Source organism: Tremella mesenterica (assembly GCF_000271645.1).
Source record: "Tremella mesenterica DSM 1558 unplaced genomic scaffold TREMEscaffold_1, whole genome shotgun sequence".
NCBI classification, from domain to species: domain Eukaryota; kingdom Fungi; phylum Basidiomycota; class Tremellomycetes; order Tremellales; family Tremellaceae; genus Tremella; species Tremella mesenterica.
The window spans coordinates 3,239,091-3,265,637 of record NW_006711225.1 but is presented as its reverse complement, the minus strand read 5'-3'; the positions used below and the strand labels follow the sequence as shown (position 1 = coordinate 3,265,637).

Genomic DNA, 26,547 nt, shown 5'->3' with positions numbered 1-26,547 from the left:
ACTCTCTCGTACCCGGACGCCCTGGTCCTGAATGTCTAATTAAGAACCCGCCCATCGCTGTAAGTAATGAAAATCAGTGTTGAGCCGCCGGCCCGCATGGGTTGTTGTCCGAAGCGAGGGCTAATTCCAGTACTACTTGTTGTCGGGCTTCCATCAATCATCTCTTTCAGCTTCAGGAACCTAACATGCTTCCATTGGGTGGTCTTGCATGTCTCACTTGAAGTCACCACGACGTTTCTCCGTTTCCATGACCCTGGTAAAGAACAAAAAGTCTTCAACTCATAATTGCTTCTTCCGGAATCCTGACCTGTCGCGTGGACTTTTTTTCCGACCGCAAGTGGAAAGTCACCGTCCTGAAACCCGTGGTGACTACCCGTGTCAGTCTCGCGATTCACCTTCTTCTAAATCATGAGGAACGAAGCTTACGAGGCCTGTGAATACAGACCTTTCAATACAACAAGTCCGCCCGATGTGTCAGTGCCACCTTACGACCTGCAGGGCAAATCTTGCCCGTGGGCTTGGGTCTGCACACAAAACATACACGCCGCTTCTTAGCTATCATACCATGCGTCGAAATTCTGGCCTCGCGATAGTCGGCCCGGGAGGACACACTGTCCTTCTTGGCAATGGATCGGGGGAGCGATCTAGGAGTATATATCAAGCTCAACATTCAAATTGTCTTCACTCCTGTTCGCTGACTTGTAAGTTAATACCCTCGACATCTATTTGTCTTGTGAACGTGTGTGTCTAAAACCTACTGTATCTTCATCGAACAACAGAAGAAACAATCTTTGGACGTGATTCAATCGTACAACATGTACTTCCTCTTCACCACTTCCTTGTTATTATTGACCTTCAACTCTTTGACGATGGCTGTACCGATCGCCCAGGACCGCGATCTTTCGGAGGAGCTGCAACTTTTAGAACGGACGCCACTCCCACAAGCCGATCGAGGAGCTGGTAAGTGTCCGAGATCTTTTTTGATGGACCAGGCAGTAGCTGATCATCAGGCGCTTTTCTGAGACGATCGGTGGTGTTTGAGGAGAGAGCACCAAACATTGAAGAGGGGGAAGAATGGGACCAAGATCCTGTTGATATGGATGCCAGTCAGAAGCGCAAGCAGAAGGGTGGGCAGGCCAGACCAGATGGGTTCCGTGGTGGTGGTGAGTAATCAAAGTTGTTGAAACTGTAGATAGCTAACTTATGATAGCAAACGGGTGGAAACGACATCCTTTCATACCTCCAACCCTGACGCTTCCCACTCCATCACCTTCCCTCTCATTGGAGTACCGTCCCGAGAGCTCAACCACCCCAGTCTCAACATCACCCGCTACTTCGGTTACCTCATCCGTTGTAACACAAACCCCTCAAACAAGCACTATGTCACCTCAGAAGGGGGCGAACCCTAACGGATTTCGTGGAGGGGGAAACGGGTGGTGATCATCCAGAAAGCGTTAGTCTGCCATAGAGAAGGGAAAGGTATCTCCTTATTAGAGTAGACTCGTCTTGAATCAGGGAGGAATTGTACAATCAAGTCATCTCTATGTCATGTCCCATGTACTACGTCCCAGATACGAGAACAGTAGTGTGTCCACCCTCGCTTCGTCGGCGATCGTCGGCTCGCGGCTCATACAGTATTTGCTCGATCGTGGTGAAGATGCCACGAACAAATGCCAACTTGAGCACGGGCCGCCTGCAATTTCGCTTCCTGCATCTCTTCATAACTTACTCGACTTCTGCTACCAGGAGTACTCTACTCGTACTTTGCTCTACTCTGCATCTCTATCTGCATGTCTAAGAAAAGATAGTCATGGCTCATCAACCTCAGCCATTAAAGATGTGAGCATGACTCCGCTCCATGAGGATGTTGAGCTGACATGGATTCCACCTCTCCCCTCAATTCCTGCATTCTCTCTTATGCCTCCACTTCAGCCTCGCAATAGGCTCGCCCCTGTCTGCCCTCGGCACCCTTGTAGACAAGGTCACCTCTATCAACTCCAAGCATGGTCCCTTCGATGCTTGTGTCATTGTCGGTGATCTCTTCAAACAGGATAGTGACGGTAGCGAGCTGGGATCCCTCGCATGTGAGTCCTTGACTTACGTTAGCAAGCTGACCAGTAGCGGTCTTCCCGGTCCCAACGTACTTCACGATCGGCAAGTATGCCTTACCGCAGAGTGTGAAAGACAAGATCGAAGAGACCGGGGGCGAGGTCGTGCGGAATCTCGTGTTCCTAGGTGAGCTCACAAGGAGGTTCAAACGAACGAAGCTCATGGGCAGGAAAGTCTGGGGTACTCAGTACGGCCCAAGGTTTGAAAATTGCCTATGTGGGTGGTACATATGATGAAGAAACGTATAACATTCCCTCATCTGTGAGCTGTGCGGACTAATCTCGACGGGGCTGACTGCCAGGAAAACTCATCGACGAGCACCATCTCCCAAAACGACGTGAACGCCCTCCTCTCCAATCCACTTATCTCGCCTGCTACCAAAGTAGAGGACAGTCTTGCCTCTGCCAGAGACGGTACCTCTGTACTACCCTCCCCATTTCAGGGAATAGACCTTCTCCTGACTTCCCCTCCTCCCCCGTCCCTATCTCTCCTCTCACCATCATTCCCCTCTTCTGGGATATCTCTTGCTACCCCCGCTCCTCCGCTTGCGGAGGTCATCAGGAGGGCCAGACCGAGATATCTATTCTGGGCTGACGGAGAGGGCTTCTGGGAGCGTGAACCGTGGGGATGGTCAGGATCAGATGGGAAGGAGGAAAGGTGGACAAGAGCTGTCAAGTTAGGAGCGTTAGGTGGTGAGACGTCCGAGGGTGGGAAGAAGCCGAGAGTCAGTCGTACCTCTGATCGAAAGGCTTAGGCTGACGTGACAGTGGTTCTATGCTTTCTCCCTCCCAGCACAAACACCCACTACTGCCTTACCCAAGAGACCCGCCAATGCTACTCCCAATCCCCTCGTCTTGGCCTCGGCGCCCGCACATAACGAGCGTAAAAGACCTCCATTGGAAGATCAGCATGTTATAGCGCGAGAGGAAAGTACGATGAAGAAGGGTCGCACTGGTATGTGTATGATCTATGTCAAGCTGATAAATTGACCGAACGTAGGTCCCACAGGTCCACCTGATTCGTACATTTGCAAGGTGTGCAAAGTGCCAGGCGTAGGTCAGCGTTTTGGTTGAAGTAGAAAGGCTGATCACGCAGCACTGGATTCAAGACTGCCCACAAAGAAAGGAAGTCGACCATACGAAGCCCCCTCCAAATTACTCGTGCAAGATATGTGGATCTGTGAGTCCCATCGTCAAACTGCATATGCTGACTATCAGCATGAACACTTTATTCGAGAGTGTCCAGAGAAGGACAAGTCCGATGCACCTCGCAATACACAGGGTCGTCGTGTGCCTTCTCAGAATTATGTCTGCAGAGCGTGTGGAGCGGGTGGCCAGCACTACCTTCGTGATTGTCCGGTGCATGTCGAAAAGGAGCAGGAGAAGCATAAGAAGAAGGAACTTGGTCCTGCAGAATGTGAGTTAAAGCCAAAGGAGGTGGTTGAGCTGACGAAGTAGGCTGGTTCTGCTTGAGTAATCCCAAAGTCACCAAGCACCTCATTGTGGCCATCGGTTCTGAGACCTACGTGACGCTTCCCAAGGGTCAACTCATACCTACGACAGCCGCTCAGGTTGCACAGGGAGGGTTCAAACCTCTCGTCCCCGGTGGAGGTCATGTGCTGGTGAGATTACGCGTTGATCATTGCCAAACATACTCACCTTCAGATTATCCCCATTGCACATCATCCGACATTGATGTCGATTCCTGCCGAAGACGCAATGAGCATCATCACCGAACTCGAGTCTTACAAATCTTCATTACGAGCATGCTATGCAGCTTATCAAGCTGTTCCGGTCACTTTCGAAATCGGTCGCTTGTCGGGTCGCGGAGGACATGCACATGTACAAGTCGTTCCGGTGCCGAAGGAATTGACCGACAAAGTAGCACACGCTTTCAGGGTCGCGGGAGAGAAACAAGGGATAGATTGGGAAGACGAACCTGAGAGAGCATTGGCCAGAGTGGGGCCGACGGGAAATTACTTCAAGGTCGAATGTCCGGATGGCACCAAGATGGTTCATTTGCTCAAGGGAAACTTTGATCTCCAATTCGGGAGGTGAGTACAGCTTTAGTCATTTTCAATTAATGCCTTGTGATTCAGTCCGGATGTCTCACACCCTCGTCGGAAAATGATGTGTTAATGTGCAGGATGATCCTAGCTGGGTTATTAGGACTGCCACATCGGATAGATTGGAAGGACTGCGGTCAGACAGAAGCGGAGGAGAAGGAAGACGCACAAAAGTTCAAGAAAGCTTTCGCTCCGTTTCATTCATGATCCATCATCTCCAGTACGTAAACACACACAAGTGAAGTCATAAAGCATTATCTCGGGTCACATCGCGATGTATCATGCCGTGTCACTTATCCGAGCCACACCCTCGTCTATCATTGGCCAGCCCAGGACTGTCTCAGATGTCATTACCGACGCCCATGTTCCAGATCGGCAGGGGCGGGCGTCGTGGCCACCTGTAAGTACGGTGTGCCTCCGTTGTTCCTGTTGAATCGGCGAGGTTAATAAAGTGGGATCGCCTGTCGAGGATCGGTGGCTTGAGCCCCGGCCCCGGCGGCAAGACCAGCAGGGACTGGGAAACAACGACGATCGCTCCTTCTTGGTCAATTAAGCAAAGATCGCTAATACCAATACCATTGGAACCACTCTTCGTCTCACGATCGTCGGCAACCCATGTGCCGTGAGTCATGCGACATGTGACGTTGGAACAGACAACAACAAACAAAAGCAAGGTCTCGCAATCAGTAGAATGGAAGGGTTGTATGCACTTTCAAGTACGGTGGAAGCGAAACAGTCTGCATTCTCATTACCGAGAAGATCCGTTTTTCTTAGAAATTTCTGACAGCCTGACGTATTCTTAGCTCGACTGGCTGAAGGTTGGGAAGACCACTCACAATTATGATAGATATCTGTATGGAGTGAATGGGTTAAGCAAACTAAAAGCCGCCCGCTGAACATCAGCACTGGCCTCTCCGCGTGATTCATACAACTGCGAGGTGGTGAGAGGAGGGAGGGATGAAGAAGATGGAGAAAGGTGTTTCCGACTGACCGGTGTCCCTCCACCCGTCGAGCTGGGGTCCCGTCGTCGTCCGCGCCTCAAGAGCCTCGACGACCGCAGGAAGAGGTTGTGCAGCTGGAGAGGGAAGGGGTGCAGGTGCAGCTTCGGGCGCGGCAACAGGGATGGACAGGGTAGGAAGGGCGAAGAGGCACAAGGCGATAAGGGCGGTGATTGGGGAACGCATTTTACTAGTCTGTCAGCTACTTCTCACTTGGTCTACATATGCAAAGCGATGAACTCGAGCTAACTCACAAAAAGAAAGAGATGTTTTGGAAGATGTTTAGAAGTTTGAAAGTTTGGCTTGGCTTGATATGTGTAGTTTGGAGGATAAGAATGACTTTTGAAGATGACAGAAGGAACAAGACGACCGAGCTTAAGTAGCCAGGACTGAGTTACGGATTGGATGATTAAGGACTGTTCAGGTCTGAGCTCCTATCAAAGGACCCTGGACTGAGGAACAAGTGGAGCGCCGTCCTATACCGACCGGCGGATAATCAAAAGAGAGAGTCTCGTTCAATTTTCGAATTGACAAGGTCTCGGCTCTCGGTTCGCGGTTCTCAACTCAGACCTCGGACGTTTTGCGATCGAAATGGTAGTTCGACGTGATGAAGAGGTATGAGGTGAGGATCAGAGATGTAAGTACTTCATAGATTCAAGAGAGCGATGATGAAAGATGGGATGAGACAAGGCACCAACCGAGCGTCGCGCTGCGCAACAAGGTGGAGGAGGGGAGGGAAAAGAGAAAGGGGGGTAGATAGGGCAGAAGAGGGAAGAAACCCTTTGATCAAGAATTATTATTTTTTAACCCCGAGATCAAAGGGAGGATCCGGGTAAGAAGATGAGTGACAATGGCACGGATCATCTGTTTCGGCGTCTGGTCAAGTTTGGCTAGACTACTCGTTTCACCTCTTCACTCATCTCCGAGTCCAGACATCAATTCCAGATACTCGTGTGTTGTAGTCGTAACCCTGTCAACGTCACACAGCAATATGTTTCCATCACCTCCACTCATTCACCGTTCTCCCCTTGTCTGATTTTCTTTTCAACTGTAGATTCGACATGGGCCTGCGGATTCGAAAAGTGATCGAGCCACAGAGGATCAAGAAAATCAGGAGGATCGGACAAGTCGAGTTATTGGCACCGAAAGGTACCAAAAGGATTGCCTTATGATCATTCGACGTATCCGCGTATGTCTCCTTTGACGAAGGGGAAGATGCTTCATGACTGAATAAAGTATTCGAAATTCTTCCATCTGCTTGCCGTTCTTGACAGGATCTCCTCTTCCGTAGATCAGCTGTAAGAGGCGCAGTCTTTCGCGCTGATGGCAGTCGAGCACGTCATGAGTATAGAAACGAGATAAGAAGGAGATTAGAAGTACGCACGCGGAATGAGTGGAGGGAAGACAGATATGACTTTTACTTTTTCTGGCTTGCGTCACTCGTTGGAGTGTACCTTATTGGGAGACATTATGTTGATCAAAGCGCATCATCAATCGAGTTACGAGTTGCGAGTTGATTTTGTACCGCAAGTGGATATTATTCTTTGTTGTGTTGATGTCGTCAAACACATGCTTGTCGCTCCGAGATGAGGTACTCGTGTAGAGTGCTATCAACACGTTGATGATGATGACATGATGGTCTCGATAAATTGGAATACCATTTCATGCGGTAATTGCTAGGCAGCTGTGGAAGAGCAATTCCCGTGTCGGCAGTCGAACGACTCGGCCAGACCCGTCTATCGTCATTTCGAATGTCAGAGAAAGGGACAGAGCCGACATCCCGACTGCGTATAAAACGTGTAGGTTGTGCGACGATAGTTCTAGGCTGAGCAGATGAACAGCGCCCAAGCAAATCACGCGCGAGATGGTAGCGTCAAGGTGTGAGCGGACTATTGTAAGATGTCGCCGGTGAAACACCAACGGAGAGGAACGATAATGACGGTTGCAGCTGTTTGCTGCTTGACGACTTTTTATAGCAAGTCTTGGTATCCGAGAGAGATGAGTCCGGACAAGCCGGCGTAACCGGCGTTGACCAGGATCAAAAATGAGATACGGAGATGCCTAGGAACGCGCACGCACCACAGGCACAATGGCACTGGACTGCCCGTTTTCTTCAATCCCCTTCCACCTTTCCTTTCCATCTCTACGTTCAACTTTTCACTGGTAAACTCGGGCGAAGCGAGCAATCATTTCCTAATGATGCGAGTATACGAAGGATCATTTGAAGATCAATGCAATCGATCCATACAGTTGGACGACAATCGGAACCTCGACTCTTTCTTGGATTCCATGGATCAAATTCGCAAAATCAAGAAACGCGACACGTCACAAGAGGCTGACTTACTCGTCAGTGGCTGTAGCTTCTTAATTGACTCTTCCATCCTCTGGTCGTACGCTTAAACATCTACTGAACACGCTGTTTTTCCGAGACACTTTCTCCCCCTGAACTCCTCCCAATGGATCAAGCAAGCCGTCGTATGTCTGGTGCCTGAAATCTACAATCCTCCGACCTCTGATGTGATGAGACAAGATAAGCCTGGGCAACGGGCGGCGGAGTAGAGAGGTACGAGAGTATACCAAGAGAAGAAACCCACACATCTCCTTCGCTCCAAGGGTATCTACCCCCTTTCGTTCTTCTCCGGTAAATTCGCCCTTCCCACCGGCAGCTGCAATCACCACGCTCGCTCGAGCTCTCTCTTGGCATACAAATACCCTACCCCCCCCCCCCCCCCCCTCCTCGCCCGTGAGTACAAGGTTCTACTCTAACTTTCACATAACCCTGTCAACGGTCACAAGGACACCGCGCCAGCTGAGCGAGCGAAGAAGCTTATTCGTACCTGATAACGGGTCAGTCTCGCAATTCAGAACCCTGTGTTGCGCCAGACGGGCACATCGGAACGTTCCCAAACGGCCAACAGAGGGTGAACACACAAATCCGAACGTCTTTTACATTTCCTTCACATCCTTCTTCCTTTTCACTTCACTCTTAACTGAAAAAGGAATTGTCCCATCCGATCTTTCATTTTTAGCGTCTTCACTTATCTCGTAATTTTTCACATCTCGAAACCTACGCCACTCAATCATGAAGCTGTCAGTCGTTCTCGCCGTATTCGCCACCGCCGCTCTCGCCGCGCCTGTCCCAGCACCCCTACCGTCCGGCCCGACCCTTGACGGGTTTAGAGGTGGTACGTCTTCACTTCCAGCCGTTTTTTGTCGTCACTGACGTGCAGGTCCTCCAGGATGGAAACGTGAAGCTCAACCCGCTCCTTCCGGACCCACCCTTGATGGATTCAGAGGTACTGGCTCCGGTTGGAAGCGTGAGGCTGCCCCGATCGCCGCCCCCGCTCCCTCAGCACCCACCGTGGATGGATTCAGAGGTACTGGCAATGGATGGTGATGGGTAGTCGGTGAGTAGTTCTCTTAGTATATGTCTGTTTCGCGGTCGTTGACGAACTTAGATCCTCAATAAAACACTTACGGAACCTCTTTCCCGCTCATGTCATTCTCCCGTTTGTCTTGGCCTCTGACCTATCACTTCGATTTGTCCTTCTTGCTCCATCTTATATCATCAGTCTCTCCTTTCTAGATCTGGGATCAACTTGTGTGGTATGCAATTTTAATGCCAGTCCGTTTTCAGAAGACTGACGATTGACCAAATTGTCTCCCGAATGCTTGACACAACTGACATGTTGTCATATCCGTGCTCATCATCACCACAGTTATTCGCCACACTGCCATCCATCATAATCGTTCCGTTTAATTATCATTACTGAATGTGCATGCTTTGGTTTCCTAATATTACCAGTACAAATGCGTACTGATCACAAACTCTCCCCCATCTCCACGCAGGTCTGATCTCATCCTGTCGTATACCCGCTGTGAGCCGTGCCAGGGTCACCGTTCAATTGAGTGACATTGCCGAGCGCCTCGTTTGGTTGACTATAACTCATTCCCGCACCCCAATCCGCCATAAAATCAAACGCGTCCCCTTGTCCAATTTCGAACGGCCAGTCCGTGAAAAAACTATCTGGAATTTGGAATTGGTGATCTGGTGAGACCTTGTTGTCCGGTTGCCAGGATTGTTCGAGGGGTAGTAATTGCGTCGAATCAACTGGTCTCACTGGCGGAAGAGTCGCCGCGGTGGCCGGTGGGGTAAACTATTCATGATCAGCATGTTCCGCCATTCAATATTCCATCGAAGAGAGTCGAATGTGTTTCAGGCACACGATCGGCAGAGTCGTTGTTTCTTACGGAACGAGGACTAGATTCAATCGATCAGACTCACCGTGGATCTGGTTGTCTGCTCTGAGCCGGACCAGATGTCTCTCGGCAGAGCACTGTGATACACCTGACTCTGTTGCGAGTGCTGGAATGCCGCAGTGGTCATGTACTGATCGATCCTTGAAACGTGGGATTTGAGTTTTTGAGCGAGACCCGCCGCTTGTGAGAGAGACGATTCGAGCGTGGTCAAAAGGTCGGCCATAGCTAATAGGACATTGCGGACTTGCAGATATGTCCATTGAGACAACGGGCGTTGAATGACGCTGCCGAGCAGGTGACCGACTCCGGCAAGATGTTGCAACTGTGTATCAGTCACACCCACTCCATACTATACAGTGTGTCATATTATTTCCATCGTCCGCTAGTGAGAAGTGGACAGGACGATTTAGCAAAATTGACTGACCATGGGCGCCGAGCAAGTTTGTATATATGCTGTCGGAACAGATGCTAAAGCATCCAGCAGATCTCCAGCTATGGCGCACCTTTGCTGAACAGAGGAATCCTCCGTTCCTGCCAGCACCATCTTCACGGTCTGCATCGTAATAATGATGTTAGCAGCTGATCATCAGCCCTAATTGCAAATTCACGGCTGCCAGACTACGCACACTGAAATCCGAACCGATCGTCGATCAAATTGCCCGTCATGGCGTTCGCTCCCTTAAACACAGGCGGCAGCTTGGAGTATAGGCGGGATACTAAGTCGAGTACCTCTGACGGGGCCGGGCCGGTCTGGGTGGAGAATAACGCCGTTACAGGTGTCAAAGGGTCATCGGGAGAGTACATCTGTCTTGATCTGAGTTGTCCCACGGCATGCTCGAGTATGCGATACAAATCGACCACAAAATTCCAGCCTTTCAAAAAAGGTACCGCACCAGGATGTGGGGAATGTAAGGTGATGCCTTCTTCGGTTATGTCGGTATCGTCGAACACTTCAGCAGGGTAGAGGACATTGCATTGGCTTTCTCGTTGCCGGACCATCCCACCCCACGTGATGGCAGAGTAGACGTCTAGTTGGTATAGCGACCAGAACTGAATGATCAGCCTTAAGACATCGTACACTAGAAGGTGGGGCAAAATTGGATGGCAAGAGAAACTCACGAGCCGCCGACGCTCTTGGATTTCTGGTTCCGTGAGATTCTGGGGCCATCTCGCTTCGTTATGGAAACCGTCAACGGAGACCATCGTAGTGTAGTCTCCCAGGTGACCTAACAGCGCCCTCACTTGCCCATATTGTATGGTGATCACCGCCTGGACCGCCTTGGCACGTTTAAAATTGAAATCTGTGCACAGGGTCAAATCTGATGGCATGGCTTGGAGTGACGCATGATAAAAATCTTCGCTACTCGGTCCATCATGGACATCCTCCGGCGTGAGAGCTTGCGCAGTCGGCATCGATGCACCATCTCGTAAACGGGCGAGTGTCATGGCACACATGCCATAGACCACAGCGTAGAAAGCACGATCATGTTTGTACTGCTGTCGTCGAACTCGACGCCAAAAAGTCGGCCAATGGAAGTAGGGATGTCTGCATTTGAGCTTCTCGGGGAGATGTGTTGAGGTGAAAGAGCTTACATTGGATATGAGATGGAGTGAAATGCCTCGACAAGACGTTCAACGATAGATGGTGGAGCAAGTTCGTGGTACACCCAGGAGCCCGAGGCTTCGTCCGAACGATAGCCCAAAGAGTGAGACCCGTATCTCTCTCCTGAACCGCCTCGGTCGGTAGAACGAGCAGGAGGCTGAAGGTTAGCATTTGTTGATCTTTCAATGAAGTGAGAATTGGGATGACTCACACCTCGCCGTTTGACCGGACGATCATAGGTGCAGGGTGTGCCAAAAGCCGCACACGGAGCGCAAGATGAGGAACTGGCACTGGGTGCGCACTGCTGATCAGCTTCTGATATTCGCAAGACACGCTGAGAGTGATGAGTGTGATGGAGAGCTCACCTTGATGCCTCCACGATGACACCTATCGCATGCTCTCTGCTGCCATCAGCATGTCGATGGGGAAGTAAGGTCAAACGCCACTCACGGTGATCCGCCTCCTCTTCAATGAGACAGAGGATGATTCGCCTTTGTTATCTTGCTCCTGATCCATTGCAGTTTCTTCCACGTCCAAAGAACCCATCGATGATGACGAGATGACTTGTGAGAGGTTTTCTGTTGGGCGAGAGTGCAAGAGAAGGAGGGATATATGTTCCTGGCTGACTGGCATGATCTTTGGGACCGGACCTTCCGGCGACCGTTGCCGGATTCCTTATCCCATTAGGAATTGAGAGACGGGGATTAGTAAATCATTTACTAATGCTCGATCGAATTGACCCTCGTCAAAATATCGCCGCTAGAAACTTTTTCCACACAATTAATAATTATGACCATGTCATGCGGTAACCCAGAGGGAGCTGTCGAAGGGGAAGAGAAGGAAGAGGTCTTGATGCCCAGTATGTCCAGTCACCATTTTCATCTCTCAGTCCTCGTACTCACAAGCAGCATCTCGACCAGTGAGAAGAGTAGACAAAGCGATCTGTAATCGTTGTAAGAAGGCAAAGACTTCGTTTATCTTTCGTCAGGGTGCCTATTGCTCGTATGTCTCAACCTACTTCTCATCCTCAGTATGAAGTATCACGCATATCTGGGGCTAGCTGGATAGTGGATCAAGAGAGAAGATAGCTGACCGCCAGCCCATGCTACGAAATTAGCCTCCGCAGTCGATTCATCCGTCAACTTCATCCTCCCCTTCGACCGGGAGCTGTAAAATCCACGCTGACCCTCTACCGTCCTGTGGTGCAATCTGGGCAAGCTCTGATAGCGGTCAGTGGTGGAGCAGGAAGCGTGGCCATGCTCGACATGCTCATGAGCCGGGGTTACATCAGTCGGAGTGATGGAGCGGCAACGAATCGGACCAAAGGACAGAAAGAGGCCGTATGGGATAAGGCGACGGTGGTTTATGTTGAATTTGCGAGTGTCACAGGACGAGATGAGAGAACAGAAGATATCCGTAAGCTGTCGGAGGATAGAGGACTGGGATTTATCGGGCTCAAAGTTGAGGATGTATATGATGCTGGACTCGTCTCATGGCTCGGAGGTTCAGAGAGGAATGCTGATACCTCCGGGGTCAAGGTGAACTTCCAGCAACCCAGTAAGTTGCCCCGTCATATGTGAATGAGGCTGAGCTGAATGTACTTAGACCTTCCTGTCTCTCAAGAACCCACGACATCTAATACGACTCCAGTGGAACGTCTGCAATCCCTCCTCGCTTCACTCCCACCCGCCAGTCGACCCTCTCTGCTCTCACATATTTTAGATCACCTGCTCACACTTGCCGCTCTCACTTTACCCAATGTGTCCCAACTTCTACTGGGCGAAACCGCCACCCGCCTGGCTCAACGTGTCATTTCCGGTACAGCTCTTGGGCGAGGTTGGACCTTACCTCTCGAATTGTCCAACTCGTTCACCTTACCGGATTCGCAGATTGTGCGTATGAAGCCTATGAAAGAGATTTCGGTCAAGGAAGCAGCTCTGTGGTGTCGCATACACGGTCTAGAGACAGTCAACTATCGCGGTTGGGATGACGTGGGACCTAAAGGGAAAGAAGGTCGGGCGAAAGGCGGAGCCGCCAGCTTGGCAGCATTGACTGAGCGTGAGTTCTGTCACTTAGTCTTTAGACGTCCCGCTGATTAAGTAGAATTCATCGCTGGTCTTAGTACCACACATCCCAGTACGGTATCCACTATCAATAGGACTGGTGACAAGCTGGTGTTTCCTGGTGACACAAGTGGTCCGATCTGTCCCTTATGTGAGATGTAAGTTCACCGAGGCTAAAATCCATCCATCAGCGTGCTAATGAAGATAGGCCCACGGAGCCTGATGCTATGCGATGGAAAGCCAGGACAGCCCTCACGTCTCTCACCGATCCCCATTCTTCGCTGGGCAGTCCTACAATCGCGGGGAGTCACACGGGTGACTCGACACATGACAATTTCGCACCGACACTGTGTTATGCGTGTTTGACCACGTTGTCTGGTGGAGCGACGGGTCGGACAACGGGTGATGGTATGGTAAATTTACCACCATGGGTCGGACAAAGGGTATCGACGTCACAGAGGATGGTGGCTCGAGAGCAAATGAGAGAGGAGATTGCGGATTTCTTGTTGGCGACGGAAGAGGAGTAGAACATATATCACCATGTAGCATATCACAAGCATCAATGCATCTACGAATATCTTATACTCAATTCATACAACACTCGTACACCGTTGTACTCGTACTTAATGTCTTTGACAAGGAAAACCTGGTCAGCCGGCTAATTGGGCCGACTTTCTTACCGGTATCCTCTCACCAGCTCACCAGATCCACCAACATCTCTTCTGAGAAACCACTCTCTAACACCTCAAGTTGGCATACCAACCATGTCCCTCGTAGAGCTCTCCCGACCATATGAAGCAGTATGGCAACTAACTCTTTGTTCTCCACCCGATAATCGTCTCACCCCCGAGCTCCTATCCTCTCTTTCTGATCATCTCGACACCATAGAAAAAGAATGGCGATTGTCCGGAGGCGGAGAGATGGACATTAAGAAACGGAAAACGTTTCCTTCGGGTGGAGCTGGAGCGGTGGTGTTGACAAGTGGTCTGGATAAGTTTTTCAGTAACGGTTTGGATTTCGGGAAAGCTATGAAGGTTGATAATTTTTTCGAAAGTGAGTCTTCGGCTCTACTCCTCTTCCTTCACCAACCCTCACCCTTCACCCATGACTTTCTATAGCACTCCCGCGTCGTTCCAAATCACTACTAGTTCCACTCTGCCCGACATACTTTCTTCCTCTTGCATAAAAGAGATTATCGGAAATGTGTTTCAAGGAATTGCTATGCACGCAGACTATGGGGATGTTGAGAATATCAATTGGCGACCACTGACAATCAGAAATATTCGATCCTGTCATGTGGCGTCTTTTGACGTTCCCATTGATCACCATAGCAGCTATCACTGGGCATGGTCAGTTTTCAGTTCTACTTTCTCCGTCTCAGAGGGTACTTGACACCTTCTCGTATAAGACGGCGCGACGGGAGCCGAATGACTGACCAGCAGCTTTTGCGGGAGGAATGATCCTCGCTTTATGCTGCGATTACAGAGTGATGACCTCTGGGAAAGGGTTATTATGTATGAACGAAGTGAGTTATATTATTCTCACCTTTTCATACTTCCTCTTCAGAAATTTGTTATCCCATAACTCCTACCATCACTCAACATCTCTTCGGGCTAATAACGTGTCTACGAAAACGAAAGACGTCATACACCGAAAGCCTCAGATCCAGTGACAATGCCCGAGTGAGAAAATACTATTGACACTCAGATAACATTCTCCTCCCCACTTCCCAACTCCTTCGCGGCTTTTTTACGAATCCGCATTCCTCACACTCCTCATCTCCGCGATACCCTCTTAGGCAGACGATGGACTCAGCCCGAGGCGAAGGCCGCTGGTTTAATAGATGAGATAGTTGACGATTCATCCGACTCAAAAGCAGTGGTCAAGCGGGCTATAGAAATTGGTGTGAGAGAAGGACCGAAAGTTGCTCCTGGTCCATGGGGAATGATCAAGGTGAGTTTATCTGCTTCATTCTTCCCGCTGTCGTTTTTTGTTCCATCAGAGACTACTGCAGAATTAGATGATAGGTATATGAAGTGTAATTGATCCACAGGCCGGGACATACCATCCAGTTTTTGAAGCTTCAGAATCGTACAGAGCCGTTCTGTTTCCTCATCAAGAGGCCAAAGCTTTCTTTGACAGAACAGGAAAGAAAGCGAATAAAGCCAAATTATGAATCACAATTCTTCCTCAACGATTAGCGTGTTTATGTTGTCAAGCCCATAATTTGTTGTATGCATATTATAAACCGAGATAATAATTCCTTTGTGTCAAACACCAAACGAGACTACCGGCTAAATGTCAGCGACTTCTCAAAGAAGCTTGCTATACAGTCTTGGTGATGATACGAAAAGCCACGAGCAGAAGGGAAGAATGGAAGAATGAACTCACTACCAATGACCAAAGGTCCTATAGATGCTCTGTTCAATTTCACACTTCCGAAAATGAGCATCTCCGACCAAAAATGTATGGTAGCAATGGCGAATTTAGCCATGACGAGATCGTACATTCTAGTTTATGAATTTCAACTACTCAAATACTCATATCGCATACACGATGTCTCCTGGTAATGCGAAAAGACACGATGGACAGATCGACAAAAAAGCCGAGGAGAGTCATAGCCCATGAGGAAGGAGATTCAAGAAGATTAAGACTTCACAATGGAGAAGGGTTTGAAAGCCGAAGTGATGGTGAAGGAGATACGATTGAAAAGGGTAAAGAAAGACTCACGCGGGACTTGAAATATCATAAGCAGCTCTGAATCGAATAGCAGCAGCTAATAAAGTCCACGTTCCGAATAATCTCGAAGCGAGGGGTGTCACTGATTCTCAACACATGTCTCATGATTATCTGTCATATTGTATAGCTTGCGTGATTCTTCAGTGTGACCAAGCCTGGGAAAGAGGAAGAGCGAATCAGTCTGACCGAACCTGGGAAAGAAGAAGAGCGAATCAGTCTGACCGAACCTGGGAAAGAAGAAGAGCGAATCAGTCTGACCGAACCTGGGAAAGAAGAAGAGCGAATCAGTCTGACCGAACCTGGGAAAGAAGAAGAGCGAATCAGTCTGACCGAACCTGGGAAAGAAAGAAAGGCGAGTCAGTCTGACCGAACTCCAGAGAAAAAGAAAACAGTGTCAGTCTGACCAAGCTCGGGGAGGAAAGACAAAACAAAGAAGCAGAGAGGAAATTCACTCTCTGTAGCTTTACCAGAATATACTTCCCTAGATTGCCAACTTGCGAAATAAGCTTGACCGGTATTATACACCGAAGCAGCGGCAGTGAACAATAACCAATATGGTAGTAAACCTCCTTGTGAGGGAGTAGGGGGTAGGTTTATATCTAGAACGTTGTCAGCGCTCTAAGACTTCACTTGAGCCTATTTTTCAACTCCTTGTCTGGTTTTAACATTCCGAGAGAGAACCTACGTACGTGGTGCGAGGCAATGACCAGATATGGTGTTGATGATCTTAGAGTAACTCACATGACATGATGCTCATACTCCTTATTCCTTGTATCCTGTGTCTACTGATCTACTGACTTGTAGCTTACAACACGCAGCTAGATAGGAAAACAGAGGAAAAATCTGGAAGAACAGAATTTGGTGATCGAGTTAGAGAAGCGGCTGTGGCAGGCATGGGGCACGGGGCGTAAGCTTACGGGTCACCACTGCATTGTGGATGGAAAATCCGGTTCAGTACTTGGTAGTTTGCAAAGATACATTCACATTGTCATATTTGGCAGCATGTAAGAACCTAGAATAACCATCTGTATTATCCGACTTGTATAAACCTATAAACCAATTAAGCCCACGAACTTTATAAACCATTTGCACCCACAAACCTATTAGTCTTTGAAACCCCACTGTACCACTGTCAACATCTCGGCAATGACATGTTCCACTTCTCATGTTATGCGAATTTGATTAAACAGTACCACACGACTTTAATCATCTTCTTCAACTTGATTCTCTCCCCTTCAGAATCATCACATCATGCTTTCTTTTTATACTGCCCGTATCATTTGCGTGAGAATCGAGCGGTGTCACGTCTTCCAAGTGGTAGGACCAAACCCATCGGGTGGAGTCGGTCGTAAGGACTCTCCATTCCAATCCGCGGCTATTGGTCAGGCATGATATTACGTTTGGGTTATACAATGTCGTCACGATTACGATCGACAAAAAGCTAACATTCCCCATTCAGATACCTTTGGCCAAAAATGGAGTGTTTGAGAAAAGATCGGTGAAAGAGTAATCATTGTGACAAGTCATTGAAGCAGGAGGGTAAGACTCACTCTTCGCAAACACATTATTTCCCCACCAATCCAACTTCACTTTTCCCACTCCAAAGGCCAAGAACAATAACATCGTACTAGCCGTAGTTCCAACGTCCAACGCCGCCGACAAGACATAGTTGTATTTACTCCACCAAGCAAACTTTTTCCTTCTCAACCAAAACTGGAAAATGAACGACACGATGAGCCAACTGGCATAGTTGACTCCTGTTGCGGGGGGGATAGAGAGGGCACCATTGAAAATAACGGGAATGTTGATATTCCTCCATAGGGATTTGGGATATTTCCGTACTAAGAACCACATAGGGATGGGTAGTATTGCACCGACTAGGAAAGCGTACAGTTGGGGATGATATAGCGATCCTTTCGAAAATAGTCGTTGTGGACCGATAGCACCCCATAGAATGCTCGAAGTGTAAAAAACCTGTGTCGAGGAGCAAGTAAGGAGTGCTGGTTGATCCGGTGTACAGATGTCCGGCACCTTAGAGAAGACGAGTCGATAAGTGCCGAATTGGACAAAACACGAAACAAAACCGGCGGTGAGTTGGGCGACAAATGTTGAGCGAGGCGGTATCTTCATATAATGTCCTAATTTTTGATCAGAGATAAAATATAGAGCTTCGTAAAGCGATTGAACTGAAAACGTCTTGAAAATCTGAAGGTAAGCAATTATCAACTCCGTCGAAAAAAAGTAATGGATCAAAACTCACCATGCCAGGGATGGGCTTCCCTTGGAAGAGGTACCCAGGGATCAACTCCGACAACAAGTTTGTGGCTACCGTTTGATTCGTCATAGCGTAAATGAAAGCGGCCGGTAAGAGGTAAACGAGTGGTAACAACACCGATAAAAGATACCCATACACCGGCAGATCGGTGTGATTCACTTCGATGTTGATGACTGCGATAACGAAGACTATGACGAATAAGATCAAGTACCACCATTCCGGTACATCTGGATACTTCTTCATGAGCTTGAGATGGATATCTTCGACTTCCGTTCGCATGTTGCGGGCGGTCCGGTATATCCTCGGACCGTGATAAAGAATAGTGTGAACGATCAACGCTGTGGAGAGCGCAAATGCCAACATGAACGTCATTGAAAAAGTGGCCGAAAGGTAAACAGGCGAGTATTCGCCGTAAGCCGTCCTGTTGAGTTCTGTTTCGGGAGTGAGAATGTAAGATACGTTATATTCCATCCCATAGCGATCACCCGCTGCGCTGACAGACATGGGGAGATAGGCAAACTGCCAGACCTGAGCTATCAGCTGAATATCCTTAGCGATCCAGGAATGATATATATCCGGTCCCTGAGACGAGTCGAACAGCAGAAAGAACGTAGAGGCAGGTGTAAACACTCACATTTGTATAGTACAGAATAGGCACTAATATCCAGTAGAAGAGAATGAAACCAATACCGATATTGGCCGCTGCCCACCAAGGGGTTGTGAGTGGACTACTAATCCATGCGATCTGAGACCAGTCAAACGTAAATAAGCCCATACCAAGTCCGGTTGCTACTCCAAAGAGTTGATTGATGACAATGTTACGCGGCGCAATCCAACAGGGCCATGAGAAGTTTGACAGGGCAGTGAAGAGATATCCTAGACCATCAGCGAACACTTGATAAGGATTAAGGACTTACCCGGCAAGAAGTAGTAGCCGAAAGACGCGCTCCCCGCAATTAGCAGAAACTTGAGTCGAGTCATCCCGCCCTTGAATCCGTCCTCCTCCGCATGAAAGGTGTTCAAATTGGTGGCAATGACCAGATTACCAGGCCATATCATACTTGCAGGCCAGACGACAAACCGGCGGGCAAAACCTGCAAAGGCAAAACCGGTCATTTGTGTGGTCATGATCATGAAAATACCGAAAGCTGATGTGACAGGATGCTGGTAGTAAAATTCTAGGGAAGAGAGTGCGAAGAGAGCGTAGGCGGGCGCTACAGAGATGTTGGCCATGATTACGATGATGGTGTGTTCTTTTATGTTGAAAGGACCGGGATTGGTGGAAAACTTCCAACCGCCCAGCCACCCAGGCATGTAGACCGTATGGATAGGTATTATCCAGGATGCGGCCTTCCCAACGGGATACGAAGCTACTTGGATGAGCAGAGGCGAAATGTACGGAGCAGGGAAGCGGAAGAAGAAAAAGGTATTGATGCCAGAACCTATAACGGCGAAGAACATGCCAATGACCATCGCGCGTGCTGTCAGAGCTGCATGTATGAGCGATACATCTGGTTGTGAGCAAGACGACGACTCACCTGGCATATCTGGATCGTCGATGTTAGAGACTGAAGCTCTGACTTCTGCAAACGGACTATCTTCTTCTGCCAAATCATTTTCCATATCAATATCATCACCAGCCTCGCTAGCATCCTTTTTGGCAGCCAAACCGTCACCCCACGTCGTCTTGCCTTCTGGAACAGTGGCATCTCCAGTCATCTCCGTCATTCCATAGCTGCCTCGACTCACGTTGCGACGCGAACCTTCAACTGTCATATCGGAAGTATCGGTCGAGCCAGACATCAAGGGTTGGCACGAGCGCTGACGTCTCGATGGTTTAGGCCGGGATGATTCTCCACCTCCGCCGTAGGAAATAGCGTCCGACCCTGTGACAGTGTCAAAAGAAGTCTGAGTTACATTGGTTGTCGCGAAGTTGGTAGTACTGGTTTCTCCTGTGGTACCGGTATTGACTGTACGCCTCTGTAGACGATTGATCAAGGAGCGACCGGTATTGGGACGAGGCGGAGGAGAAGTAGGAGTGATACCTCTCTCTCTCTCTCTCCTAGCATTGATAGAGAATGCGAAAGCGGAGTTATTGGGATTCTGACGACCACTGAAAGGGGGAGGGTTGGCCTTGTCGTAAGCAAGTTCAGGGAGACTTCCAGCGATATCAACAGGCCCCGGAGGTGACAAGCCAGGATGTTGAGCAAAGTTGGCAGCTGAAGAAGGGGTAGGGGTTCCGTCACCAAAGGTGCCGCCGGTCACATGTGTCCCAGGAGATCCCGGCTGAGGATAAGCATTGGTGCCGGTGCTCGGGGATACCAAAGAGGTGGTGGGTGCAGAGGTGGTATACTCAGATCCTGAGAAAGCAGACTTGGGGACAGCAGCAGTGGCCGGTCTTTCGAATGCGAAAACGTCGTCATCGGCTTCATCATCATACTCGATAGTGAAGTCATCGTTTTCTGGGAGGTTGTTTGGGTCCGGAAAGTATTGCCGACTGGGAAGTTCACCAATGCCAGAGGCTGATGTATCTGGCCTTGCGGTAGCGGGTCTTCCGGCTGCTGTTGTGCGAGGCCGACGAGGGGAAACCAGTTGACTTGCAGGGGTGGAAGGCGAGGGAGAGGGATGAAGGGGATCATCGGAAGGATTAGGTTGGCTCATGATGGTGAAAAGAAAGTCGATTCAACTATTGGTGTCAGCCAGACGACAAGAAAGTGAGGAATGTAAGAGATGCTTGACCGATTGTTGTACAGGGGAAAGTAAGAATGTGAAGGCGTGGAAGATAGACAGTTGCTTATTCCCTATTTGAGAAGAAGGCGCAAAGGAATGAGGGGATGACTTTGTCAGTCACCTGAGACTGATTATTACTCACGTTTTACCGTTGTTACCAAATTACCTAGAACCACTATGTCACGAGGGAGGCCAGAAGACGTATGGTTAGATAGAACGGAAGAAGGGAAGGATATGTAGAGACCGGGGAATGAAGTGAGTGTGTGTATGTCTGAGTGTAGCCGGGGCGGATCGATCGTCGAGTGACTTGATTATATTTATGACAAGGAAGAATGACGGCGAGAGAAGCGAAGAATGACTAAGAGGCGTGTGTTGATCGGCAGCTAGCAGCTAGCAGCTAGCTCACCCTGCGAAGTGTAGTCCTACTTCTCCTCTACCGCTCTCTCAGTCCGAGATTGTTCAGAACAGAGGGAAGGATTGGGGCGTCTCCGTTTCTCCTTCAGTCTCAACGCCCAGTCCCTGTTCGTTCACTTGTTGCTTCCTCTTCAATTCTGCCCCAGGAGTATACGAAACGTCAAGGGACGGGGTGGGATATGATTCGCGTTTGAAGATTGAAGACTCGGGTGTCGGGTGACCGTGTCGTAAAGGCTGAAGGAGAGGTTATGCCAAAATGCGGTAATGGTCGGTCGGCACCTTCCGAGATCAAGGGAGATTCATTCCCTTTAGGTCGATGTTTCTCTTTATTCACCCTGTACACTGATGCTCATCCCCATGCTCGACAACCTGTGTAAATCCGGATTGGCTGTCGACTCGTCCTGCTAACTTTAGTGTCGGGTTAAAAGGGCAAAAAGATCTTCGTTCTGACCAAAACACTCGTACTGTAAATATGATGGGACAATGACAGCGCCCGTCTTTGAGCCCGCTATTTATCTTTCCGCAGTCGATCAGGTGATAGATGTAAAAGTTGACAATCACGGTATGTGGAGGAAAGGAGGAAAAGTCAAAATGACAAGTGAAGAAACATGTAGACTGTGCAGAATATAAACACGCAGCATTCCACCAAATACATCTTCACCCTCCACCGATCCCACCGAATCTGCTACCGAGGGATACCAGGTCCATGGATTCAGACTCTTCTGCCCCCTTCCCGCTTGCCACCTACGACGTCACCCACCATGTAGAACAAGTCATTCCTAGGCAGATCTTTTCTCTCTCAAACCCTGAAGTGTACGCGTCTGTCGCCGCATTCGACAATCCCGACCACTCCACCCCCCAGCTCTCGACTCGCCATTCGTTATCCACGCCACCGCCCAGAAGCAGAGGTGGTGCTCATACGCGCTGGTTCCTGAATCCCCCACCCCTGATTCACTTCGACCCTATCCCCACCTGCTTGATCCCTTGACTTGTTGCTGCTTCTGTTCTTTGTTGATGATGACTGTCTCACACGTGAGCTACTCGCCCCGCCTAAACGTGAGTCCTTAGATGGGGCGGAGCTACATGTCTACTACAGGATGACCGACAGAAGCGGACTACTTAACAGAGTTAAGCAAGACAACACCCGTTGAGATACCTGAAAGATAAGACGTCGAGATAGATGAAACCGTTCAATGGACACTGACAATCAAACAAAGATCCACTGAAGCTAGAAGGTTTGAAAGTGATTAGTCATTCAGACTACCGGGACATAATCCAGGCCATGCGCGGAAGAAGCCAACAACATAATATCATCTCAACTCCCCTCCTCAATATTAAGTCCGTGCTGCATGCTGCATACTCCGGCGAAGCATCCACTTCTCTCCCCCTTTTGGACCTTTTCTGTACTGTACTGACACATTGATCCATTGATCATATGCCATTGGCCATTGGGCCATTGAGCTGATTCGCACACGGATACCCTGTTTCAAATCACTACCACTCACTTGCCAATACACGTGGTAGGAGATCGAGATATGAAGACTTGTCGGATTGGCGAGAATCCGCTGCTAGCCTGTTTCACTACGCTTGAAGTTGGCAATATCCTTCGGAGTATCAAACGTTATCTGCACTCCTCCCTCTCGCCCGTAGAGCCAAATCTGAACGGAAAGGTCACTTTGTGCCGCTAGCACCTGGGTGTGGTGAATCTTGAAAGCAGGTTGGTTGAGGCTGAGGCCGAGAAAAGCTCTGGTTAAGACTGTGATTTGACGCTCAAAGAGATCCATATACCTATGTAAAGTAGATGTCCATGACTATGCTTATGCAAGCTTCTGCAGTCAATCTCCTGACAAATTTCTTCTATTCTCTCATGAATCATGGATCGTGGATGATAGATGGTAGAGAGACCATCAGTGAGTGTCTTTGCCGATGGGATTGGTCTTATTCGAGCCCCCCACAATATCAGCTTCTCCGAACTCCTTACACGCTTGAATGCTGGAGGAGGGAATCACCATAACAAACAACTCAGCAATTCAGCAAGCATGTATAACACGCCCACGCCCAACGCTGCATCTAACGTCAAGCTTCGAAGTCGGCCTTCCAGGACCCCTCAACCCGTAGGACCAGGTAACGTGGGCTATCCACCTTCGGCTCACCAAAATGGTATGTTGCCTAGGTTGACTTTGGTTGATGGTAGTTAGCTAACGCTCGCGTTCTCATCAAAATCCAACGACTACTCGTACTGTCCGTGCTTCGTCTTGTCTTTCCCTGACTTATAACCATGTCTCAAACTGATTATTCTCAACACTTACTTCCCACAGCTCTTCCAACAACACCATACCCTCCGCGACCAGCAACGATCCAACATACATCCGGAACGAGTCGAGTCATGTATCGTCATCACGAAACTCATGCCCCAGGTCCACTTCCTTACTTTCTTCCTCCCCCTGGTCAAATGTCACATGATCCTTCACTGTCCTCCGAGCCCAACACACAAGCTGTGTATTCTACCTACCCTTCTCGCCTACGGACAGGTGTGACGGGATTGGTTCAACCTGAACAACTCACCGGTGGTCCCAGAGAAAGAGAATTATTTTTAGCGGAATTGGATCGGGAAATCTCGTCCACTCGACCGGGATCTGGTGCTTCAACACCGAGATATGATTCACCGACTTCTTTTGGAAAACCCAAACGACCCAACTTGACAGGTAGGAGGATTAGAGCTGTGAATTATGCTGAGAAAGCTTCGGACGATGAGAGTAGTGAGGGTGAGGATATGGATGACTTTGAGGATGACAGTGATCTGGAGGATGAGAATCTTCCTAGGTCTAAGAAGAGAAGAGAAGTGGAAAGACAGTTACAACCTAATGGCGGGGGAGATGTACAGGCTGCCATGAGGATAGCGAGATTGCGGAAAAAGAAAGAAGAATTAGATAAAGGTTGGACTTGGATAGGAGATAGAGTACCGGGTGAAAGAGTGAGAAGTGTACGCGCGAAAGCCACAAAACATCAGTATATGTGAGTAGATCATCTACTCGTGATATGAGACACATGCATGAGAAGATGAGATAGGGTGAAAGATCATTGACTAATAAACAGGTCCGAGGAATTACTTCTTAGAGAGGCTGGACGGCCAGAGGCTTTGATACCTATCACGGTGGATTTGGAAGTATCTTCGGAAGTTCAGGACCAGATGGGTATTAAAATCAGAGATAGATTCTTGTGGAATGTGAATGGTACGTGTTCCATTATCATCCGTTCTCCTGTTTCTCTACAGGCATGTGCTCCCATTCACTCTTTCGCTAGGTAAGAGGAGGATCCGGATTCTTCGCATCGTGCGGAACGATGAACATATGGCTTACTTGTCCTAGAACCATTCATGACTCCCTACCAATTTGCAGCTATCTTCTGCGAAGACGTGCAGATACCCGTTCAACAATACGCCACAGTCATCGCCGACCTGATTCAAGCTCAGATCGAAGAATCACAACCTGTCGCAGAGGCCGATATAGGGAACGAGGAGGTGACAGAGGACGATGTGATATGGAGCGATGAGGAGGAGGGCATGGTCGAAGATGAAAATGAAGAAGAGGAGGTCGAGAAACAATGGGCAGAGGCTGATTGTAGGGTGTTCTTGAATGTGAGTCAATATTTGCTATGCCTCTGTTCCTACTCACACCGAATACATATAATAGCCCCTCTTTAACGCCCCTAACTCCCTTTAACTTTGTGCGTTTTCCCGAAATTCCCGTTCATTCAGCTGTTCACAAGTGTAGACCACCAAAAGTTCGAGTTCGTTGACTCCCAGCTCGACGTCCAGATCTATTCTCATCTCCTTCGCGACCGAATAGAATGGGACCTCTCCTCTACACTCCCTCCCTCCCACTTCGCTCGCGCATACTGTCGGGACCTTGGTCTCACCGGGGAACCGGTAGTCCTCGTCACTCATGCCATCTTAGAAGAAATTCTCAAACATAAGAAAGACGCGTTAGACCTCGAACTTTTCTCTGTCTCTCATCCCGACATTCAAACAGGGTGGGAACGTACATTACCTTTACCTAGGGTGAACAACCGTCGAGGTGCTCAACCTCTTCAAGGAGTGTGGAGGGATTGGTGGGAGAGAGAAGATTTCGGACCTCATCTGGTGGAATTAAGTTTTGAGGACTTGGAAAAGAGGGAGCAGGAGAGGGTGAGAGAGACGAGGAGGATAATGAGGACTTTGACTAGTGTGAAAAGGAGGAGATGAGAGAGGGTGTTTACACGAGATTGTTTTGTGAGTAACTAAATGACATTACATGCTATGGGATTACTCGCTACTCTCTACCCCAGAGTTTAGATCGCCATGGGAGTGCGCCGTCGGACCCTCAGGTTCGCTGTTCAGCGGTGAAGACATTTCATCCAAGATTGTGGGCCCTTCACGTTCTAATTCAATAGCACGAGTGTGGTTGTAAGTTGCGAAAGAGATCATTCCGAGAGCAAATGCGCCAAGAATCCTGTCGCTCGCATCAGTCAATCCATCCCCTGAATCCTCTCGTGCTGGAAACGACATTTCGACGGTGATGACTAGACAGGAGGATGGACACAGTTCACAGAGTAGAACCGCAAACTCACGAATACGTCCAGAACATTGACTCCACATCTTCAGGTCTGCCGGTCAGAGAGAGAGACCTCGACGTGGAAGATGGTCCGCGGGACCCAAACCAGCTATGAGTAAAATCTGGGAACATTTCACACATCAAGTAAGCCATCCCTGCAGCCATGCATGCTGCCAGAACAGTCCGCTGTTCGTATGTTTCGCGCTGTCCTGACAAGTCTGTTAGCTGCATTTCCGATACCCGTTCCGAATAGTCCGAATGTTGACAAACGTTCTCTGTAAACGTGGCAGATGACCCGAGCGCTGTCGCTGCATGCGCTGCAGAAGATTCATTATTGTCTCGGGCCACCGTTGACCGATAGCGGGGGCCCTTGAGACGGCTCAAAGCCGGGTTCCCCGTAGTTCTAGCATCTGTAGTGTTGACTGACACATCGGCACTCATAATAGCAGTCTAGGAGCTGTTCTTTTGTAAATGGTGAGATGGAAAATGTTGAGGTCTACGAGAAAACTCTCGCATAGCCTTTGTTTGACTCTCCGATGCCTTCGCTTCAAGGCGATGTCGGTCTCGAAAGCTTGATGACCGAAAAATGAAGGGAGGAGCGTGAAAGCTGTGTCGTCGGCGATGGGACGGGTGTGTAAGTTAGCTAGCAGCTATATGCCATGTACTGTATACATGGATGGTATCCCATGCATATGCATG

General features: G+C 49.1%; 8 protein-coding genes across 8 annotated transcripts; 5 read left to right on the top strand and 3 right to left on the bottom strand.

The window, feature by feature from the left end:
* Positions 1–815: 815 nt before the first annotated feature.
* On the top strand, positions 816–1,440 carry TREMEDRAFT_59007 (uncharacterized protein; the record flags this gene model as incomplete). The annotated part of the gene is made up of 3 exons (XM_007001415.1): positions 816–960; positions 1,011–1,163; positions 1,211–1,440. 3 exons carry the CDS (start codon positions 816–818, stop codon positions 1,438–1,440), a joined length of 528 nt encoding a protein of 175 aa, XP_007001477.1.
* Positions 1,441–1,810: 370 nt separating this feature from the next.
* Positions 1,811–4,381, top strand: TREMEDRAFT_59006 (uncharacterized protein; the record flags this gene model as incomplete). The annotated part of the gene is made up of 12 exons (XM_007001414.1): positions 1,811–1,839; positions 1,933–2,084; positions 2,122–2,235; positions 2,279–2,370; positions 2,411–2,833; positions 2,877–3,063; positions 3,109–3,165; positions 3,218–3,288; positions 3,327–3,525; positions 3,567–3,730; positions 3,774–4,162; positions 4,255–4,381. The coding sequence occupies 12 exons, from the start codon at positions 1,811–1,813 to the stop codon at positions 4,379–4,381; spliced, it is 2,004 nt and encodes a 667-aa protein (XP_007001476.1).
* Positions 4,382–8,148: 3,767 nt separating this feature from the next.
* Positions 8,149–8,806, top strand: TREMEDRAFT_70830 (uncharacterized protein). Its single transcript, XM_007001984.1, has 3 exons — positions 8,149–8,357; positions 8,403–8,579; positions 8,631–8,806. The coding sequence occupies exons 1-2, from the start codon at positions 8,255–8,257 to the stop codon at positions 8,567–8,569; spliced, it is 270 nt and encodes an 89-aa protein (XP_007002046.1). The 5' UTR covers positions 8,149–8,254; the 3' UTR covers positions 8,570–8,579; positions 8,631–8,806.
* Positions 8,807–9,439: 633 nt separating this feature from the next.
* Positions 9,440–11,551, bottom strand: TREMEDRAFT_26656 (uncharacterized protein; the record flags this gene model as incomplete). The annotated part of the gene is made up of 8 exons (XM_007000722.1): positions 9,440–9,754; positions 9,857–10,011; positions 10,059–10,482; positions 10,552–10,978; positions 11,026–11,192; positions 11,247–11,336; positions 11,401–11,436; positions 11,486–11,551. The coding sequence occupies 8 exons, from the start codon at positions 11,549–11,551 to the stop codon at positions 9,440–9,442; spliced, it is 1,680 nt and encodes a 559-aa protein (XP_007000784.1).
* Positions 11,552–13,862: 2,311 nt separating this feature from the next.
* On the top strand, positions 13,863–15,274 carry TREMEDRAFT_67088 (uncharacterized protein; the record flags this gene model as incomplete). The annotated part of the gene is made up of 5 exons (XM_007001855.1): positions 13,863–14,151; positions 14,376–14,447; positions 14,541–14,623; positions 14,806–15,051; positions 15,152–15,274. The coding sequence occupies 5 exons, from the start codon at positions 13,863–13,865 to the stop codon at positions 15,272–15,274; spliced, it is 813 nt and encodes a 270-aa protein (XP_007001917.1).
* A 39-nt stretch (positions 15,275–15,313) lies between these two features.
* Positions 15,314–16,646, bottom strand: TREMEDRAFT_70829 (uncharacterized protein). The gene is made up of 5 exons (XM_007001983.1): positions 16,579–16,646; positions 16,290–16,436; positions 15,829–15,919; positions 15,490–15,608; positions 15,314–15,392 (listed from the first exon to the last, which is right to left on the bottom strand). The coding sequence occupies exons 1-5, from the start codon at positions 16,592–16,594 to the stop codon at positions 15,340–15,342; spliced, it is 426 nt and encodes a 141-aa protein (XP_007002045.1). The 5' UTR covers positions 16,595–16,646; the 3' UTR covers positions 15,314–15,339.
* Positions 16,647–16,800: 154 nt separating this feature from the next.
* Positions 16,801–20,267, bottom strand: TREMEDRAFT_42014 (uncharacterized protein). Its single transcript, XM_007000918.1, has 6 exons — positions 19,651–20,267; positions 19,030–19,602; positions 18,747–18,988; positions 18,098–18,640; positions 17,388–18,042; positions 16,801–17,212 (listed from the first exon to the last, which is right to left on the bottom strand). The coding sequence occupies exons 1-6, from the start codon at positions 19,913–19,915 to the stop codon at positions 17,139–17,141; spliced, it is 2,352 nt and encodes a 783-aa protein (XP_007000980.1). The 5' UTR covers positions 19,916–20,267; the 3' UTR covers positions 16,801–17,138.
* A 3,267-nt stretch (positions 20,268–23,534) lies between these two features.
* TREMEDRAFT_26575 (uncharacterized protein) lies at positions 23,535–25,499 on the top strand (the record flags this gene model as incomplete). Its single annotated transcript, XM_007000709.1, has 4 exons — positions 23,535–24,271; positions 24,353–24,489; positions 24,625–24,893; positions 25,062–25,499. The coding sequence occupies 4 exons, from the start codon at positions 23,535–23,537 to the stop codon at positions 25,497–25,499; spliced, it is 1,581 nt and encodes a 526-aa protein (XP_007000771.1).
* Between the last annotated feature and the right edge of the window lie 1,048 nt (positions 25,500–26,547).

What these genes read in the sequence shown, in the direction of transcription:
- TREMEDRAFT_70830 (XM_007001984.1), top strand. Translation starts at nt 8,255, where the DNA reads ATGAAGCTGTCAGTCGTTCTCGCCGTATTCGCCACCGCCGCTCTCGCC. An exon ending in CCTTGACGGGTTTAGAGGTG is followed by an intron (nt 8,358 to 8,402) that starts GTACGTCTTCAC and finishes ACTGACGTGCAG; the next exon opens with GTCCTCCAGGATGGAAACGT.
- TREMEDRAFT_70829 (XM_007001983.1), bottom strand. An exon ending in TATGATATTTCAAGTCCCGC is followed by an intron (nt 15,609 to 15,828) that starts GTGAGTCTTTCT and finishes TTCATAAACTAG; the next exon opens with AATGTACGATCTCGTCATGG. An exon ending in AGGACCTTTGGTCATTGGTA is followed by an intron (nt 15,393 to 15,489) that starts GTGAGTTCATTC and finishes GCTGACATTTAG; the next exon opens with CCGGTAGTCTCGTTTGGTGT.
- TREMEDRAFT_42014 (XM_007000918.1), bottom strand. Translation starts at nt 19,915, where the DNA reads ATGTCTGGCTCGACCGATACTTCCGATATGACAGTTGAAGGTTCGCGT. An exon ending in CGACGATCCAGATATGCCAG is followed by an intron (nt 19,603 to 19,650) that starts GTGAGTCGTCGT and finishes TCATACATGCAG; the next exon opens with CTCTGACAGCACGCGCGATG. An exon ending in CGGCTACTACTTCTTGCCGG is followed by an intron (nt 18,989 to 19,029) that starts GTAAGTCCTTAA and finishes CTGATGGTCTAG; the next exon opens with GATATCTCTTCACTGCCCTG.